Source organism: Rana temporaria, chromosome 1, assembly GCF_905171775.1.
Source record: "Rana temporaria chromosome 1, aRanTem1.1, whole genome shotgun sequence".
NCBI classification, from domain to species: domain Eukaryota; kingdom Metazoa; phylum Chordata; class Amphibia; order Anura; family Ranidae; genus Rana; species Rana temporaria.
The window spans coordinates 527,785,215-527,805,563 of NC_053489.1; the positions used below are offsets into that span (position 1 = coordinate 527,785,215).

Here is a 20,349-nt window from a genome sequence, read left to right on the forward strand (position 1 = left end):
TTATGATACAGTAATTAATACAACTAATCAGTAGACATAATCGTTCTGCATATATCATTTGAGGAAAATATGCTTATAAAAGAGTTTACCTTTTGGAAAAAAATAAATAAATAATCTGGTCACCTTACTACAGTATATGACTACCTTGTGCCATAGAGAGCACCCTGATAACCCAAGGCCCTGGCACACAGCCTGCCAGCACACACCACGCGCCATGTGACCGTCTACTTTTGTCTAACACTGTAGTGGGCGGGCCCTGGCCCGGGGCTCTTTGTTTGGTAGGGGTAGCCCCGCCCAGAGCCATACGCAAGCGGTGACAGGGCACACACTCCCCAGGGCGCGTTCACATACACTGCCCCACGTGTGCACGGCGGGCCCGCCCCGCTCCGCTGCTGTTGTGACACCCGAGCGAGCACAGAGAACCCGAGATATAGTAGCAGCATGGCGGGGCTGCTTCTCCCTCACAGGGGCAGCCGCTGCTGTACTGCCACGGCCGTCAATCTCATGCTGGGGGTCTTCCACGTCCTGCTGCCCTGCTTTCGGCAAGGAGGAGGGCAAGGTGAGGAGGAGCGGAGCGTGCATGGACAATAGAGAGCCCGGGCTGCTGTGCGGCTTGTGCTCCGGGCTGCCTGCAGGAGGAGGAGAGGAAATGGGCCTGCAGACTAGGAGCGGTGCAGGCGGCTCATGGAACCCATTGGCTGCCCATTGTTCTGGGCTGTGTGTGTGCGCTGACACATGGGGGCTTTGTCTGTGACAGCTCCTGGTGACCATGTGTACCCAGCATCACTGCCAGCCTAGCCTGCCACATGGGCTGCCTGCATTCACCAACACACATCTCCTATACACATATTCTGTATACACATATCATATGTCTGATCACATCTGTATACACATCTCCCATGTCTGATCACATCTGTATACACATCTCCTGCCTGATCACATCTGTATACACATCTCCCCTGTCTGATCACATCTGTATACACATCTCCCATGTCTGATCACATCTGTATACACATCTCCTGCCTGATCACATCTGTATACACATCTCCTGTCTGATCACATCTGTATACACATCTCCCCTGTCTGATCACATCTGTATACACATCTCCCCTGTCTGATCACATCTGTATACACATCTCCTGTCTGATCACATCTGTATACACATCTCCCCTGTCTGATCACATCTGTATACACATCTCCCCTGTCTGATCACATCTGTATACACATCTCCCCTGTCTGATCACATCTGTATACACATCTCCCCTGTCTGATCACATCTGTATACACATCTCCTGTCTGATCACATCTGTATACACATCTCATATGTCTGATCACATCTGTATACACATCTCATATGTCTGATCACATCTGTATACACATCTCTCCTGTCTGATCACATCTGTATACACATCTCCCATGTCTGATCTCCTTATCCTGCATACAAATTGCCCATGTCTGATCTCTTCATCCTGCTGCCATCAATTCAATTACATGGGCTCTTTTGTCTTGTTTTGTACAATCTCTAGTGATTGAGCCAGTCCCCAGCATGGTGGAGCTGTGGCAAGCTGAAGATGCTGAACTTATGCTGTCCTCTCAGGTGAGAGATCCCACTTTTCTATCCTTTCCAAAGCGATCACCACCTGCTGTTCTATCACTTCCATAGAGAGATCAGTTCTATGCCTTCCACAGAGACCCCCCCTCTTCTGCTTTTAGATCTAGAGAGACCCCCCTCTTCTGCTTTTTAGATCTAGAGAGACCCCCCCCCTTCTGCTTTTTAGATCTAGAGAGACCCCCCCCCTTCTGCTTTTAGATCTAGAGAGACCCCCCTCTTCTGCTTTTTAGATCTAGAGAGACCCCCCCCTTCTGCTTTTTAGATCTAGAGAGACCCCCCCCCTTCTGCTTTTAGATCTAGAGAGACCCCCCCCCCCTTCTGCTTTTAGATCTAGAGAGACCCCCCTCTTCTGCTTTTAGATCTAGAGACCCCCCCCCTTCTGCTTTTAGATCTAGAGAGACCCCCCTCTTCTGCTTTTAGATCTAGAGACCCCCTCTTCTACATTTAGATCCCTTCCACAGAGATCGTCTTCTGTAGTTTATTTTGTATTTGGAGTCGGGTGCATTTACTGATTTAAAGGGATATTAAAGCCAAAAACATTTATTATATTGCAGCTTCACAATCCTTAGATGTGGTGGCTGTATTAGTTTTCTTTTGTTAGACTTACTGGCCGGACCACCGTAGAGGAAAGTAAGTCTATTGTTTTTCAACAGAACAAGCTCTCCTGTAGATGAATCGGTTACAGGGTTAAAACAAACCACTTACCACTGACAGGAGTGCTTACACTGATCAGCTTTTATTCATTCATGTAAAACCTTTATGGCAAAATGAACAAAACCGTCGCTTTAACTACTTGTGTAGCTGCAGCGTGAGTAGGTGTTTGACTTCAATTGGTTAGTGTATCTAAATCTGCTAGCACTCTCCTTCCCCCAGACTAACAATACTGCTGTCTGCTGTGCCCCCTGTGCTTCTTCATCCAGAGTGGGGGGCACTCTAATACAGGAGGTGTGTTAATGGCCAGATCACCAGGTAAGAACAGGCAGCAAAAAGCCTCCCCAAAGAATATAAAAGGATTACAGCCACCATATCTAATGATTGGTAAGCTGCAAGATATTCTGTTTTTGGGTTTAGTACCACTTTAAGGCCTGCTTTTCTCATCCCGTGCGTTTTTTAAACCTCATTTAGAATGCATGTAGAGTGTTTACAATGTACTCCAATGGCATTCGTTCACACCTGTACAGTCCATTCCATTGCTTTCAACAGAAGTACAACCTGCTGCGTTTACATATGAACAATCTTTATTTTCACTCAGGATAATGTGCATTGTGTTGCATTTACATGTGGCAAATAAATATAAAATGCAGTGGAACGTATTAAACGTATTAATGTAAAAACTCATCAGTTACGCAGAAATTGTGTTGTAAACAAGCGCTTAAAAAAAAAAGCGGTGAATGGAATTGACATCTGTCAGTGTATTATTGTGTAAAAGTGTGTGTATGGGGGAGGGGCGCCTCAGAGAATACCATACATCCCATATGAGGTAATACAGAACTTCCAGGATGCTTTCTCTGTAAACAAGTGGGATCTGCTTGCTGTACTACAATAGGGGATACGTGTGCTGGAGCAGCGTCGCCTGTGTTATGGAGTGTCTCAGGGAAGCTTCCACTCATTTCTTTGTAGACATCGGTACACCGTGTGTATTTAAAGCGCTAATAAACCCAAAAGCAAACATTTGTTTTATTGCAAATTACCATTTCTTGGATGTGATGGCTGTAGTCGTTTTTTTTTTTTTTCATCTGGTGATCTGGTCAGCAAATGCCCCGTACACACTGTTAGAAAATCGGGTGAACGTTTTCATCCGAGGAACGATCGTACAATTTTCTGTACACAACTTTTGACAGCCGAACGAAAATTTCCAAAGGGAAAGACTCCAAAATATTTTTCATACAGGTACCGAACAAACTATTTTCTTTTTCAGATCTTTTTTTCAAATCTTTTATTTATTTAACCAGTTCCCTACCGAGCCATAGTAATATGACGTCGGCAGGAACTGTCATGTGACGTCCTTTGCATCGCGGGCACTAAGTGGCGCTCCCGTGGCAACGCTCGCGACCCGGTGCGCGGCGGCCACGATGTCTGCCGGGCACCCGCGATTGCCGGTGACTTGTCGGTATGTTCCTCTATCGATGGTTCCTGGAAGGACTGCGCAGGCGCAATCCTTGCAGACGGAAATCTCCGAACCTCGGCCGGCATCCAGGTTCATTCCTTAACATCCCCGTGGAGAGCCAGGAGGCCGAGCGAGCGTAGCGAGCCGTCCGAGCGAAGCGAGGCCAACTGGCCACTTACCTCAAATTCCACGTCGCCCTGGAGGTTCAGTGATTTTCGTTGGCAAGGATTGCGCCTGCGCAGTCCTTGCAGGAACCATCTCGATAGCCGGAACCATATCGTCAGATCACCGGCAATCACGGCAGGAGTGGATCTGTGTGTGTGTGTGTGTGTGTGTGTGTGTGTGTGTGTGTGTGTGTGAACACACAGATCCACCTCCTGTCAGAGGTGAGGAGACCGATGTGTGTTCCCAGTACAGAGGAACACAGATCGGTCTCCTCCCCTTGTGAGTCCCTCTGCCCCTATAGTTAGAATCACTCCCAGGGAACATATTAACCCCTTCAGTGCCCCCTAGTGTTAACCCCTTCCCTGCCAGTCACATTTACACAGTAATCAGTGCATTTTTATAACACTAATCGCTGTATAGATGTGAATGGTCCCAAAAACGTGTCAAAAGTGTCCGATGTGTCCGCTGCAATGTCACGGTCACAATAAAAATCGCAGATTGCCGTCATTACTAGTAAAAAAATAAAAATAAAAATGCCATAAATCTTTCCCCTATTTTGTAGACGCTATAACTTTTGCACAAACCAATAAATTTATGCTTATTGCAAATTTTTTTTTTTTTTTTTTTATAACCAAAAATATGTAGAAGAATACGTATTGGTCTAAACTGAGGAAAAAATTGTTTTAAAAAAAAAAAAATTTTTTTTTAAATCAAAAAGTAAAAAATAAGGGTTTTTTCAAAATTGTTGCTTTTCTTTTGTTTATAGCGCAAAAAATAAAAACCGCAGAGAAGATCAAATACCACCAAACGAAAGCTCTATTTGTGGGGGGAAAACCATAAAGATTTCATTTGGGTACAGTGTTGCATGACCACGCAATTGTCATTCAAAGTGCAACAGCGCTGAAAACTAAAAATTAGTCTGGGCAGGAAGGGGGTGAAAATGCCCTGTATGGAAGGGGTTAAAGGGCAAAGAGACACGAAATACAACATCCTTCAGAAACATAAGAGAAAAGATACAGCGGTGTAAAATGAGTTGAGCTATATAATATGAGCTATATCAGGGGTCTTTAAACTACTGCCCTCCAGTTGTTCAGGAACTACAATTCCCATCATGCCTAGTCATGTCTGTGAATGTCAGTTTTACAATGCCTCATGGGACATGTAGTTCCTCAACAGCTGGAGGGCCATAGTTTGAGGATCCCTGAGCTATATAGATAGGGTATCAAACATGGCCTGAATCTTATCTATCCATAACCGCCAACATCTCCAAGTTGGAGAAACAAATTGATTGCAGTCAATCCCTTCCCCAGCTGGGACAGAGTATATCTTCTTCTGAAAACCATCTTGGAACAACGAACAATCCGCGAATCCCGCCCCCGTTTTCAAATATTATAGAATGGCAGAACAGTATAGGCCTATGGGGACAGAAATTGGAACCCCATATCGAACAGAATATTTTCATACGAGAAATATCAGATACAAAAAAATGCGCATAAATAATAATGGAAAAAAAAGCCTTTGTCGTGCGAGAATTTTCGGACATTATTTCTATCGTCTGTTCCAACTTGCTGTGAAACATGGAGGGAAAACTGGCCGATCGTCTGGTTTTCTTATAGAGTGTACGGGTTTTTCAAAAGAACAAATTGTCCTGCAGGTATAGCGGTTAGACCCCTTACACACCGAGACGCTTTACAGGCGCTAAATCTCTAAAAAATAGCATGTAAAGCGCTTCTCCTTTCACTCCAATGTGAAAGCCTGAGTACACCATGGGGCGGTGCGCTTGCAGGACACTTAGTCCTGCAAGCAGCATCTTAGAGGCGCTGTAGGAACGGTGCATCTAAATCCCCTCCCCCCCAGATTGACAATGCTGCTGTCCACATCTGCCTCCTGTGCTCTTTCTTCCAGAGTGGAGGCACACTAATACAGGAGGTGTGTTACTGGCTAGATTACCAGGGAAAACGCAGGGGAAAACAAAAAAAATGGAACAAACGCAGCCACCACATCTAATGATCGGTAAGCTGCAATCTGTTCCATTTTTGGTTTTGTGTTCTGATCTGCAGCTTTATATGTGTTTGTAAGATGTTCAAAGCTGTTCAGGCTTACATGCCTCTCTGCATTGGACGGCTCGTGGTGAGTGGATGCTGAAATCATTAATAATGCGTGTCAGGTACAGGCCTCCAAGTTTTATAAATAATTCATACAAAGTATACTATTCATTTTCTCTTTACTGTGTACTAAAACATGATTATGTACTTACAATTGTTTACTAAGTTGCTGTCAGTGACTTGCTTTATTAAAGTGGAAGTTACTCTATGAACATTAAACTGTCACGTAAACCACGTACCTTGATAAAATGTAACGCCATGGCGGTTATGTACTAAAGGCAAATCCACTTTGCACTACAAGTGCAGTCGCTGTAGATCTGAGGGGGACATGCAAGGAAAATAAACAGCATTTTAGCTTGCACATGATTGGATAATAACATCAGCAGAGCTTCCCCCTCATTTCAGATCTTCCCCCTCATTTCAGATCTACCCGTCGGATTTACAGCGACTGCACTTCCAGGTGCAATTTCAAGTGCACTTTGCACTTGTAGTTTGTACTTGTAGTGCAAAGTGGATTTGCCTTTAGTAAATAAATCCCCCCCCCCCCCCCCCCCCCCAGTTTTCTTTTGGCCCACACGTTGGAAAATGCTGGCCGTCTAGTATGACAACAATGCAATTCATGCCCCCCCCCCCCCTCGTATTCTCATTGTCTTGTGGTTTATTACAGATACTCCTATAGTGCTGTCAATCTATACAGTGCTTTACATATGTATTGTACAATCGTATCTGCCCTCAAAGAAGCTTACGATCTAAGGTCCCTAACTGCCATTCTTACATATACTTACTAGCACCAACTTAGACAGGAGCCAATTAACCTACCAGTGTGTCTTTGGAGTGTGGGAGGAAACCAGAGTACCCGGAGGAAACCTACACAAGTACAGGGAGAACATGCAGACTCCAGGCAGGCAGTTCCGTGGTTGGGATTTGAGTCGACGACCCTAGTGCTACTAGGAGTAAGTGCTAACCACTTAGCCACTGTGGTGTTCACATATCGCAGAACCTACTGGGAAGCACTGGAGACTGAGTGACACCATGAGCTGCATGGTGTCGCCTGTAAATGGCTGGAAGTTTCCAGTATCAATAGCTGGACAAAAGTAAACAAAGAGCTCTGCATTTATCGAAGTACATGTGTTATGGCTGTTTAATGTTCATAGAGTATTTGTAGGACCTACTTCCACTTTAAATAAGAACATTTATATTTATGGGAACATTTTGTTCCTGATGGGATAATTGCACTTTTAAAGGAAGTTGTTTTTGGTGACTCCTCTTCACATTGACCTGTATTGCATTGTCTCCTCCACTATAGACATAAGGGGGTCATTGTGGGACCCTTTTTTTAAGGCGGCATTGGCGTTCGGCCATACAAAGCAATGGGAAGGCTTTGTTAAAAAAAAAAAAGTTAAACACTCGCGGCAAAATACGCAGCGTACGCTGCGTATCTTGTCGCGGAGGTGTGAATGCAGCCTAAGTCTATAGCACCAGAAAACACCAACTGGCAGACGGGTCCTTCTGGGATATGTCCCTCTGAAAGATTTGAAATTCTTGTCTGTTTTTTTCCCCCCGGAACTATAATCTGTCCGTGTTCTTTAAATACATAGGCCTCATGTATGAAAAAGTCAATAGTTTTCATATGGTAAACGATCAGATTAATCGCTTGGTGTGAAACCTGTACTGGAGAAATGACAGTTAAGGCAAATAGATGACTTCTGTATAGTGACCTCGTACATGAGCCCTGAAATCTAAACTCTGCAGTGATGCATAAAATGTTTTCTTCGAGGTCATGTCCTTTTTTATATGGGAACTTCATGAATTATTTGTATCGCATACTTACATTGGTCCAGGTGGTCACACTGTGAATATTCATTGCTGTGGAAGAGATAACGAGTGTTGTACTGTGGCTGGTCCCCAGGGAAGGAAATCGCCATTCCTCCATGGAGGAAACTGGAACTTTCAGTGAAGGACACCGCTGGATGGACCACAAAGATGTGTTTGGCAGCACACCCGGACTGGCCATAGGGCACACTGGGCAGCAGGGAGGTAAGCGGCGGTGACGTTCTGGGCAGGGCTAACACAGACCGTGGTTGCCGCTCACCTCCCGCTATGCAGCTATGCCGGTTTCTCCATGAGTCTTTTTTTCATATTATCATGCGGGTAATCGCCTGCTTGTTAATATGATCCAAATCTTTAGCTCCTCTGGAACTTTACTCATAACAACTTGATGATAAAAAAAAAAAAAATGTTCTTTAGTAAGGAACATGCATTTCACATTAATATTTATGCTACCAACTTTAGTGTGTGCTGTAAATTTCCTCCATCATTGTTCCTGTGCCTCCTTGCTGGAAGCCACTATTTTGCCGATTCCCAGAGCCCCTGAACAGCAATTAAAGCAGAGTTCCACCCTAAAATGGAACTTCCGCTTTTCGGATTACTCCGATGTCGCATTTGGCACCTCTCAGGGGGAAGGAGCAGATACCTGTATAATGCAGGTATTTGCTCCCACTTCCGTGTATAGATAGCCGCAGTATCCGTGGATATCTATGCCATGTCCGGCCCCTCCTCTGTCACCCCCCCTCCCGCTGTCTTCTGGGAGACACAGTTCCCAGAAGACAGCAGGGACTATTCAGATTGCGCAGCGCAGTAGGGAACCAGGAAGCAAGGCGGCGGCAGCAGCACCCTAGAGCCGAGGGACAGATAAGCTTCGGGTGCCGGCATCGCCGGCGCCCTGAACAGGTAAGTATCCATATTTTAAAAGTCAGCAGCTGCAGTATTTGTCGCTGCTGAATTAAAACATTTTTTTTTCGGAGGAGGTCCGCTTTAATCGCTCAGCTGATCGGGCCTCTACATTTTCGGCACTGTGCCTAGTGCCACTGAGCATGTGCGGAGCAGCATGAGACAGTGCATTCCTGGATTTTAAACAGTATAGGCACTTGTTTGTAATGTTTTCCACAGCTATACCTGCAAAAGGGGTGAGCTTGAAGTGATCTAGCAGGACTTCATATTTTTGACTAAGGCCCCTTTCACACTGGGGCTGGAGGCGCGGTGGAGAGAATAGCGCCGCTAAAAATAGCGGCGCTATACCGTCGGAATTGCCGCGGGATTCGGCCGCTAGCGGTGCGGTATTAACCCCCGCTAGCGGCCGATAAAGGGTTAATACCGCACGCAATGCGCCTCTGCAGAGGCGCATTGCGGGCGGTTTTTCCCGCGGTTTCCCATTGTTTTAAATGTGAAGGAGTGGTATACATACCGCTCCTCTCACCGCTCCAAAGATGCTGCTTGCAGGAGATTTCTTTTCTCTCCTGCCAGAGCATCGCCTCAGTGTGAATACCCTCTGGCTTTCACATTGAGAAGGCTGGGCAGGAGTTTTTCAGGCGGTATTTAGGCGCTCTTTTTAGCGCTGTACCGCCTGAAAAACTCCTCAGTGTGAAAGAGGCTCCACTTTAAAGCAGAACTTTACCCATAAGAACCTAATAAAAAAATAAAATAAAAATGTTCCTTAGCAAGGAACATAAATACATTCTACATTAATAATTGTGTCACCTAAATTAGTGTGTAAATTCTTGCTGGAGGCTGCCATTTTGCTGAAGCCCCGAGCTTCTGAGCAGAAGTAAATCATAAAGGGAAACTAAACCCATCAATTTTAAAAGTTTCAAATCAGTAATATTCCTGGATATCTGGGGTTGCTGATTGTCACACTTGTTTTCTCAATCAAACTGTCAAATGGTCGGTGTCCTAACTGATCACATGTGCAGCACCATGGCAGTTGCAGATCAAACAGAAGCAGCTTTATTGGCTCAAAAGATTAGGAGGGTTCAATTCCGCTTTAAGTCTGTCGGCAAATTGTCCTTCACAAATTAGTGTCTAAAATGGAGAGCAACTGCGCATGTGCAGAGCAGGGTAACACTGTGCATTACTGGATTTTAAACTGTATAGGCACTTTGTAATATTTTACATACCTATACCTGCAAAAGGGGCCAGCATGAAGTGATCTAGCAGGACTTCATTTTCTGACTAAAGTGCCACAACAGGAAAGCACATTTGTATACTTTGCTATCACTCTATAACATCAGACTAGGGAAGCTACTTTTATCTACATGCTGTTGTACTGCGTTTTTGGTTTAGAAGTAGGGCATTGTCGCTGTGGCCCAGACGGCTTACAGCTCCCTTGCCCTGTCAGATAAGATATGGGAGGGTGGGGAGGCCTGCTTTACTAAACTGCTATCTGAATGTCTTTTATAAAAAAAATTAAGTTTTTTCTTGGTGCTTTTTTTGGTCATACAATGTGTCTTTAGCAGTCGTTTTTGGGGGCTGAACTCCAGCAGCTTTTTAAGCATTGGCAGTCTTGAGCATAGGTTTTCTCTTTCCATCATGAGCAGATGTTCTTTTGTGCATTCCCTTTTATTGTGTGCAGCCGCTTTCACCGTGTGCGCCGCTGAAGAATGATCTTCGCTCTGTCCATTGGATCCGATGGAGGGCTGTTTGTTCATGGATTTTTGTTCCTTGACAGTTAGGCGGCGCTCAGCAACTTCCAAGCGAGATTTTTTTTTTTATTTGGAAAAGGTGTTTGTCTTAATTCAGATCATAAACACAAAGCGTAGGAATACATTTGGCGTTGTCTAAAAGCTCAGAAGCTTTGCACGTTTTTTTTTTTTTTTTTTTGCCTCCGTCCTTTAACATGAAAGGGGCTTAGTATTTCTAGCTGATAGGTTTCATGGTGATAATCCTAGATTTGTGTTTTCCTTCATTCCAATTAGTTGCCTTTTGTGCTAATACACTTCTAATTACTTTAAGCTCTAGTAATACTTTTCCTCCTGGTCAGTGATACAGGATTGCTCACAAGTGAAATGAACATGTAGTATTCCATACATGCTTGCTACATATTAATGAGAGAAGTCTGCTGAGGAATTCCATTGTTCTCAGAACTCTCATCTGAACTGTGATGTGCTGAACGCCGTACAAGATCGAAAAACCTGGACTTATTAATGTGTGTGTGTGAGGGCAGATTGCCCGAGTGTCCATGGTGTATGTACAGTGGCTGGAACTAACACCCCTGTCATTGCTGTCTTTTGTAATTGTGACCGCGCTGTCACACAAAGACACAAGCACTCCCAGAGCAAAGGGGAGGGGATCCTTCATGTACTTCCCAAATGCCATCGCAAGGAGTGAGACTTGAATTCTTTGTTCTGTATTGCTGCTAGGAGGGCGAACAAAGGGGTGGAAGCTCCACCTGCGTATAGTAGACACATCTCATACATTCTATACAAATCCAGAACCACATCAAATATTAGAACTCGGTCTAACAAATTTGTTTTTTACTTTCCCTAGAATGAATGTTTTTATTTTTTTTCCCCAGTGGGTAAGATGTTATTTCTAGTCCAACCATTAGTGGATTTTACATCTTCGCAGCCCATGGGGATAATGGCTCTTTCACAAAGGAAGGTCTCTGCACGTGCTTCCTTTGTTTGGAAAGAAAATCTGCACGTTTTTGTCGGCGATTTTCTTTGTTTTTCAGAAAAACTGGCTTGTGTTACCTGTAGTATTAAAGGAAACTTTATGCTTTTGAAGGATATGAGCTATATATATGCCATTTTTTATTTTTTCCATTTTATTGTGAGTTTTTAGTTTTCTTCTGGAACAGTAAGAGCCGGTTCACACTGGGGCGACTTGCGATCCGACTTCATGTCGCCTCAAGTCGTCCCAAGTCGCGCTGTAGAGAAAAACAATGGAAGTGAATGGGAGCGGTGTTAATACACACGACTCAAGGCGATCCGACTTAAGGTTCCTGTACTACTTCAATCCGACTTGTAGCCGATTTGTACCCATTGATTGATTTCAAGTCGCCTCAGAAGTCTGATCCCTGTCTTAACTGAAGCGACTTTCCAGGAAGATAACATACATTTCTTATGCCGCGTACACACGGTCGTTTTATGTGATGAAAAAAAATGACGTTTTTAAAAACGTCACTTTAATTGACCGTGTGTGGGGGAAAACGTCGTTTTATGTCTTCTAAAAAACGACCAAAAAAAATTGAAGCATGCTTCAATTTTATGTGTCGTTTTTCAAAACGTCAACTTTTACTTCACAGAAATTGACGTGTGTAGCAAAAACGTCATTTAAAACAACGTTTTTTTCATCCGCGCATGCCCTGAAGCTACTTATGAAGCGAACTTCAATGGATAAACGTGGTGAACGTAACCTCGCTTTGCTAGAACATTGTGAGAAAAACGATGGTGTGTAGGCAACTTCGTCTTTTGAAAATTGAAGTTTCAAAAACGTTGTTTTTTTACTTCACAGAAAATGTCGTTTTTTTTCATCACATAAAGTGATGGTGTGTATGCGGCATTAGGCAAACCTCTCCCTCCCCCTCCCCCTCCCTCTCCCTCTCCCAGAGATGATTGTTGTTTTATTGGCCACTGGAAAGTCTCCTGTCCTGGAGACGACTTCAAGTTGTGTTGTAAATCGCCCCAGATCGCCCTGTGGTTCATGTTCAAGTCGTGTCGGAGTCGCCTCTGAAAGTCGCGCTGGAAGTCGTGTCGCCCTAGTGTGAACCGACTCTTAATGTTAGGGTCACTACACACATTGCAATCTCGTTGTACAATCTCCGTTAGAACCAACAAGTGGAAGGACCATCCTGAAATGTACACAGATTCATTGGATAGTTTAGGTAGCTAGGTCCTCCTATGGCAAAGTTTTGGTGGATCTAAGTTTGATTTACAGAGATTGTATGAACAGATTGTAATGTATGGCAAGCCCATAGCCAGTTACCTGAGCGGTTTTATGCAGGTATTTTACACTATAAAATGTAGAGAGGTTAGGGGTTGTAAAATATTAGTGCCATGTACAGCTGAAATCGTGCCAGCTATAAGGACCGGTTCACACTGCTGTGATGTCCGAGTTCGGCTGTGATTCGCACTGCAGTGCCAATCACATGCGATTTCAGTCATACAAATGGTATGGCTGAATTTGCATCAAACTCGCACAGGACCATTTTTTTTTTTTTTTTGTCCTCAGCCGAATCGGATTGCATTGGGTGTTCACACCACTGCTGTCCAATTCCTGTCCGAGTTTGCAGATGCACTGCGATATGCAAACTGATTTGGGGGTGTCATTAACTTTTAACTGACACTCCCAACAGTTCGCATAGGGCAGTGTGAACTGCTGCCGGGAAACATGCAAACATGCAAGTCGATTCACAGGGTACCTGCATTGTAGCAGGTTACAAATTAATGCAATGCTGTAATATTTTAATACATCATTTTAAATATATATATATATTTAAATGCAAGCAGTATAGGTACCTGAATTTGAACTGGTGTCAATACAGTACCTGTTTGCGAGAATGTGTTTCCAGCACAAAGGCATTGCGCTGGTTCTTGGCGACAGGGTGCCGACATCTCGCGCTTGCTGGAATAGGAAAAGCACATTCCAGCAAGTGTGACGGGGATCCGACTTGGGTTCCCGCCAATTCTAGACACTGTGTTTGGTATGGATCCTAAGGGGGAACTCCACGCCAAATTTTAAATAAAAAAACGGCATGGGTTCCCCTCCAGGAGCGTATCAGGCCCTTAGGTCTGGTATGGATTGTAAGGAGAAACCCCCCCCCCCACGCTGAAAAAACGGCATGGGGGTTCCCCCACAATCCATACCAGACCGTATCCGAGCACGCCGCCGGGTCAGAAAGGGAGTGGGAAGGAGCGCCCCTTCCCCCACCTGCACCGTACCAGGCCGCATGCCCTCAACATGGGGAGTGGGTGCTCTGGGGATCCCCATCGCTTCTATGTCAGCTTTTTCTTGTCGCAGCGAGCCATCTCGGCGCTGGCTCCTACGACAGGGCTCGTAGGTGGTCAATCTCGCAGAGAAAAGGAGCGAGATTGACACAATATCGTGGTCACCTACTGTAGCTTGTAGTCACTGTACAACTGTAAGTGTGAGAGGAAGAAGCAATATAAGGCCTCTTTCACACTGCTGGGACTTAAAGGTTGCGTGATTTTGAGGCTGCCATTTTGACGCAATTTCAGGGAATGTCTGTGTAAACTTGAGGGTATATGGACCTCAACTCGCATGAAAGTCGGACTAAAGTAGGACAGGGACTACTTTGAAGTCGCACATATATGAGTGGTTATCATTGGAAATCATGGGGAATGACTTGTCATGTGACTTTGCAGTCCCAAGACGCAGGACAAGTCGCACAAGTGTGAAAGGGGCCTAAGTAAGAATTAAATTCTCTGCTAACAATTATACTGAGAAAAAGGCTCATCGGTGTGATGCTTCTCATTTCTTTTGCTGCTCACCAGGGTAGGTCACAGGCATCCTGGGCTCAGTGGAAGTTAGATGAATGATGCTGGCCATCAGACGAAGGACATCTAGTGGTAGACAAAAGTACTATAGGGGAAAATCTCGGAAATGATTTTGTTGTATTATCTTTAAATGGGCCATTTATTCTTTTAAATAGTGTAAAAAAAAAACACGAACAACCCTCTTGCTTATATGAAGAAAAGGGAGGAAATCTGCTCCTGCCAACACCTCAATGTGTCCGCACATTTAGAAAACTAAAAACTAAAATCATAACAAAGTGATGTGGTGCTGCACTAACAAAGGACTTGAATGTATAAACAAAATAACCTACAGTGCCTAACAAACCAAAAGAACAACAAATAAGATTTCTTAATTAGGAATGAATATAAACACCCTACTAAGGTGCTAACGCACAAATATGAATGTATTAAGCCATAAGTGGGTATAAATAAATCTAAACACCCAATATGGATGAAGCACTTTATTTCCTCTGTTGGGTCTTCATCCATATTGGGTGTTTAGATTTAGTTTTGCTCACCTTAGTAGGTTGTTTATATTTGTGTGTTTGCACCTCAATAGGGGCTCTTTGGCCTTGTAGTTTCCCATTCAGAGGGCTATAAATCAATAACGTGGCTAGGTAGACAGAGCCCCACACGGCCAGGTCTTTTTCAAAGGAAGACAGGAGGCGCCCAGAGGAGATGCCTCGCTTGGCTGCAGGTGCTGCTGCAACATGTTACATGTTCCACCTTAAATATGGGTGGAACATGTTCCGAAAGGTGACCTTAACCTTTAAAGACTGTGTCATTCTGGAGGGCTTGCTTGGGATGTTTATGAGCTGCTCCACTACTCTCTGGTTGGTTGTGTCAATCGACTGTATATGTCAAACATTAAATTCAGCCACTACAATAAAAAATGTTATGTATTAAAACACACTTGCTTGTCCTTGGAGTCCAGTGATGTCTTTCTTGTTGACAACCTTTCCCCATGCTTGCTCTTATACCCCCATCTTGGTTTTAGGATCATCGGGAGCCAGCAGTTACCTCCTGACTTTCACAGCCAGCTCCTCGGTGACAAGCCGCTAGATCTCATTCATGTGCACTTGGATAATCAGCCGGCCGTCATTTGATCTACTGGTTGATCTCGTGATGGGTCTAGTAATGAACCTATGGCAATCAGTAAACAAGTCCATAGCATTCTAGAATTGGGTGAGAAATCTCTCGATATTTGATGATCTTGTGAGACTTCAGAAAATTGGGAAGGAATCCAACTAAAACTTTTTCCAAATGCAGAACATGCAAGCCAAAACATAGGGGATGGCAGAACGTTTAATGATGAAAGGGCAACTTTAGTCAGCCCGAATCTTTTTTGTAATTCAAATTTTCTCATCACCGGTCGAAAACAAATGTAGATTTGACCCCGCTCAAGACCGACAAGGTTTTCTAATCTTTCAGATGGACATGTCTCCCACTTAGACCAGTCAGCCAGTGGATGCTTGCTGATGCTGTAGACTTGGGGCTTATGCACAATGGGCTTAAAAAATGCCACTTAAAAAGGTAGTAAACTCCGTTACACCACATATACCTACAGATAAACCTATAATAAGGCTCACCTGTAGGTACGGGGAATATCTCCTAAACTTGTGCTGTTAAGGAGATATTCATAGTGCATGCAGCTGGTTACGTCACCAGCGCATGTGCTCTGAAGGTCCTCGGAGCCCCTGCCGCAAATAGCGGCTCCCGCGCACACGTGCAGGAGTGATGTCCTTGCACTCCAAGCCACTCATGTAGCCAGGGGCTGTGACCCCCGGAAGATAGAAGCCCTGTCATCGGTGACAGTGCGGTGCTGGAGGGCTTCGTTCTAAGGTAAGTTTCTCATAATGTGCTAGTATGCAATGCATACTAGCACATTATGACATTGCCTGGCAGTAAAAAAAAAAATCTTCTCCAGCTGCGGTTTACTACCGCTTTAAAAGAAATAATTCGAACGTGTCCATGCCATGATTTTTATACCACGTTTCTAATGCCTCATAACCGCCTGTAATTTCCTGCCATGTTTACACAGGAGACGAAGCGGTGTGTCATCTTAAAAATGAACCAGCATGCCGCTGTCATTAGGCATTGATGTTTGTCAACCACTTCCATTGATTTCAATGGTAATGCCCAATAACTGCATAGCCATTTGACACCCAGGCATATTAGAAGAGGAGCATTTACAGGCAGAAAAACAAAAACTTGACATTTTCAGAAGCTTTATGCTGGCCATACACTCCACGAAAAATCGTCCGAACGAACTTTCGAAAAACGAACGTTCGGTCGTGTGCGCAAACGATAGTGCCATCATGTAATGACCGATTAAATCGTTCAGTGGACATAAATAAAAAAAAGATGGTTCGATTTTTTTTTAAATATACCTAGATGTAGAAAGTTTGGACGGAAACACATTAACCTTTCCGATTTATCGTTCGTTCGGCAGAAAATTTCCAAACTTGTCCTTCGTTTTTTTTTTTGGTCAAAAAAGTCCCAACGATTATCGATTTCGTGCCCATTAACTGTTTCGAAAAACGAAAAGATCTTTCTTAACGACCGAATGTCAGCCGAATTTTCGTATAATGTATGGCCAGCATTAGGCAAAAAAAAAGTGGAACACATATAAACACTAGTTGCACAAACACGTGTTTAATACAAAGCTTTTACCATGTTTTTAAAGTTACCTTTCTCCTGCCAGGAGAAAGGGTGTTCAGAGGAGCATGAGTCCTTAGAACTGTAATCAAGCAATGTCCCCCTTAGTAATAATGAGGTAAGTCCATGTTATGGTTTAAATAGGCTGCTAGAAAAATAATGGATCAGCATACAAATCCTAAAAGGTCTAACAAAGGTAAGTAGCGCCACCTAAAATCAAAACACTCATTAAAGTGTAGAATCACCCAGTAAACAACACACGGTGCTGGGTGTAAATAATAAAGTGACTAAAACAACCATAAAGGTCATATTAATGAATACTAATAAAAAGCTTTGCTCAAGTGCAACCACAGGCTGTAAAGTTTAGAGTTCAGCCGTGTGTACAAAAGACAGTCCTCCACTCTCAAATCTGAATTGGCTACGAATATTCCAATGTATGAGCACATACCATCACCAAATGAAATGGACTGCATTAAAGGAGTTGTAAATTATAAAAAAATTATGCTGAAATGACTGTTTACAGGGTATAGAGACATAATAGTTAACTGATTCCTTTTAAAAACGATTAAAAATAGATAAAAATCAATCATATAATGTACCTGTAGTTTCTTGTTTAGTTTTTGCATGTTTCCTGCCTCTCTGCTGTACAGAGCCACAGAGCCAATACATGGCAGTGATGGTTTGGAAAACGAAACTAGAAACTAGACACACATTAATCACACCTCCTTGATTAGTGACCACAGAGAGAAAGCTTCCAGTACTGTGGTTATCGGGAAACAGACAGCCAGGAAGTGTGGAGATCAGAGAAGAATTACAGCAACTTGAGAGCAAAAACGAACAATGAGGACATAAAAACAGCACGGCATTAAGGTAAAGGAAGCTATCAAGATAAAAAAATAAAAAAAAATCCTTTACAAACCCTTTAATTACCTCTAAAGAGATGCCGATCATGGCACTTTCCTCAGAGTTCTGCAAATGCAGCAGCTGATCACTAATGGAAAAGTCACTCCCATAAAGAATCCGTATCCAAAAGACATGGAAGTACAAACGACTATATCTTCAGAATAACAAAAGGTAGGAATCTGCAACGAAGTTTGCTAAAATCCTTGCAATGTACAATGATCATCCGGAGGGGAATGTTTATTTATTTATTTTTTTATTTCTTTCCCTCAGCAGAAGTGCAGTTGCACTTTAAAGCGGAAGTTCACCCTAGACATACCCCTAGGTTTTCATGTAGAGTTAAAGGAGTTGTAAAGGCAGAAGGTTTTTTATCTTAATTTGTTCTATGCTTTAAGATAAAAAAACCTTCTGTGTGTACCGGCCAACCCAGCACCCCCTAATTACTTACCTGAGCCCCATCTCTCTACAGTGATGTCCATGAAATGTCTAAGCCGTCTGAGCCACTCCTGATTGGCTGAGACACAGCAGTGGCGCCATTGGCTCCCCTGGCTGTCGCTGTCTGTCAGCCAATCAGGGGAGAGAGGGAGTAGGGCCGGGTCGGGGCTCTGTGTTTGAATGTACACACAGAGCTGTGACTCTGCTCCAGTGCCCCCATAGGAAGCTGCTGACTGTTGGGGTACGCGATAGGAGCAGCAAAGAGGGACCCAAGAAGAGGAGGATCCAGGCATCTCTGCAAAACCAACTGCACAGAGGTGGTAAGTATACAATGTATGTATGTTTTTTTATTTTGTTAAAAAAACGTGACTTTACAATAACTCCAAGCCTGGTACATATCTACCGAAAGTTTGCTGGTTCAGCAGAAACTGGACGATATTTGGTACAACAGGAGCCGGTCTTGATGATAAACCAGCATTCAATCGGAACTTGCAGTCAAGTTCTCTTAGGCTGTCCCTACTCCTGTATGAATTTCATCTGGTTCCTGGGGACATGGCCAATACACTCAGGTGGCCCTGCTGGCCTTGCTTTGTTCAACAAAAGCCTGCTGGAAAATTTTCACCCAAACAGCGGCTGCTTGCGGTACAATGGCCACATTGGGAGATTTGTACATCCGTGCTGAGGAGGAATATATATAGTTTTTGAGTATGGCCAGCCGTATAAAAGCCTACCTACCTCTGCTCCTTTTGTGAAGGGAATGATAGGTTTGTACGAGTGTACCCTGCATATTCATGTTTTACCCATCCAAGGACAAAAGCCTGCACAAATGTCCCCACTCATTACCGCACATACTGATCCTATAACCTAAAATAGAAATCTGGTCATTGGAGAAGAGAGCAACTGCAAATCAGTATATGAAGAACGATCGGCACAATAAGGAGCTTCAAATTAGTAAAAAATTTAAAATAACTTGTCATTTTAGGTAAATGTTACTATAGAAACCCAGAATGTTTACTTACTGAAAATATTCTATATTTGTACATTAAACTCAAGAAAGCTCAAATTGGTATTAAATTGTGTGAATGGCCTAGCCAAAAACTTGGGTCAGATTCAAAGTTTCATAACGTGTGTTAACCCATTTTAATGGGCTGAAAACGACGCCGACCCTGACTCTTTTTGTAATGCAGAGGATGGCAACGCATATAAGGTGGCATGATGCACTGAAGCACAGTTGTATTGGGGTGACGTTCAACATAAATGGCACCGCAAAGCATGTATAGTGAAGTACCATGTGCATACCGGGTTGAGTGTAATCCTGGCCCTAAAATGGCTCTTGGAATAAAAAAATAAATGCTGCCTGTAGAGAGGCTTACCTGTCTTTGCTCTTTTTCAGAGCTGTAGTTAAAAATTTCCCTGCATCTAAAACTCCTGGGCCACTTGAATACCTGGTCCCCTCTGAGGTTCCATCCACCTGCCCCTACATCTGTATAGGACACAGTGATAATATAGAGCACTTTGTAGTATAAGAGATCCGATACACCCAGAATTATGTTATCCACTTCACCTCAAGAGGATTTACCCCCTTCATGACCAGGCCATTTCCTGCAATAATGGCGCTGTTATTTTACCTTACAATTGTGCAGTCATGCAACGCTGTACCCAAAAAAAAAAATCATCAACCTCCCGCTCCCCCCACAAATAGAGCTGAAGTTGCACTCTGCAGAGCTCAGTGAGGAAAGCTCTAAGAGCTGATTGGAGGGAAAAGATAGCCCCCCCCTTCACACAGGAACAAAGCTGAGGCTGTCAATCAGTTGAAGATCCCTCCCCTGTTACCATTTTTCTCTTGGTGTCAGAATTGACTCGTGCCGATAGCCGAGGAATAAAGCAGGAGACATTAGAAATGACACTTGGTGCTCTTTCTTGAGACAATTGCACACTATATATGCTTTGTTCATATTTCATGTCTGAAGTTTACAACCACTTTTAATTTATAAAGATTTGTAATGAAACATCTAAAACGGGGGTTCTTAAACTTTTTTCAGAGGGACAGTTTGC

The 20,349-nt window shown here is 43.6% G+C and overlaps 1 protein-coding gene across 1 annotated transcript in view; it reads left to right on the forward strand.

Annotated features, from left to right (window-relative positions):
* The first annotated feature begins 349 nt into the window (after positions 1 to 349).
* The window catches only part of TMEM131L (transmembrane 131 like), a 146,713-nt gene continuing 126,713 nt past the window's right edge, over positions 350 to 20,349 (forward strand). The window contains exons 1-2 of the mRNA XM_040331969.1: positions 350 to 559; positions 1,527 to 1,597. Of these exons, the coding sequence (XP_040187903.1) occupies positions 442 to 559; positions 1,527 to 1,597 (189 nt within the window). The 5' untranslated portion in view covers positions 350 to 441. The remainder of the gene's footprint in view (positions 560 to 1,526; positions 1,598 to 20,349) is intronic.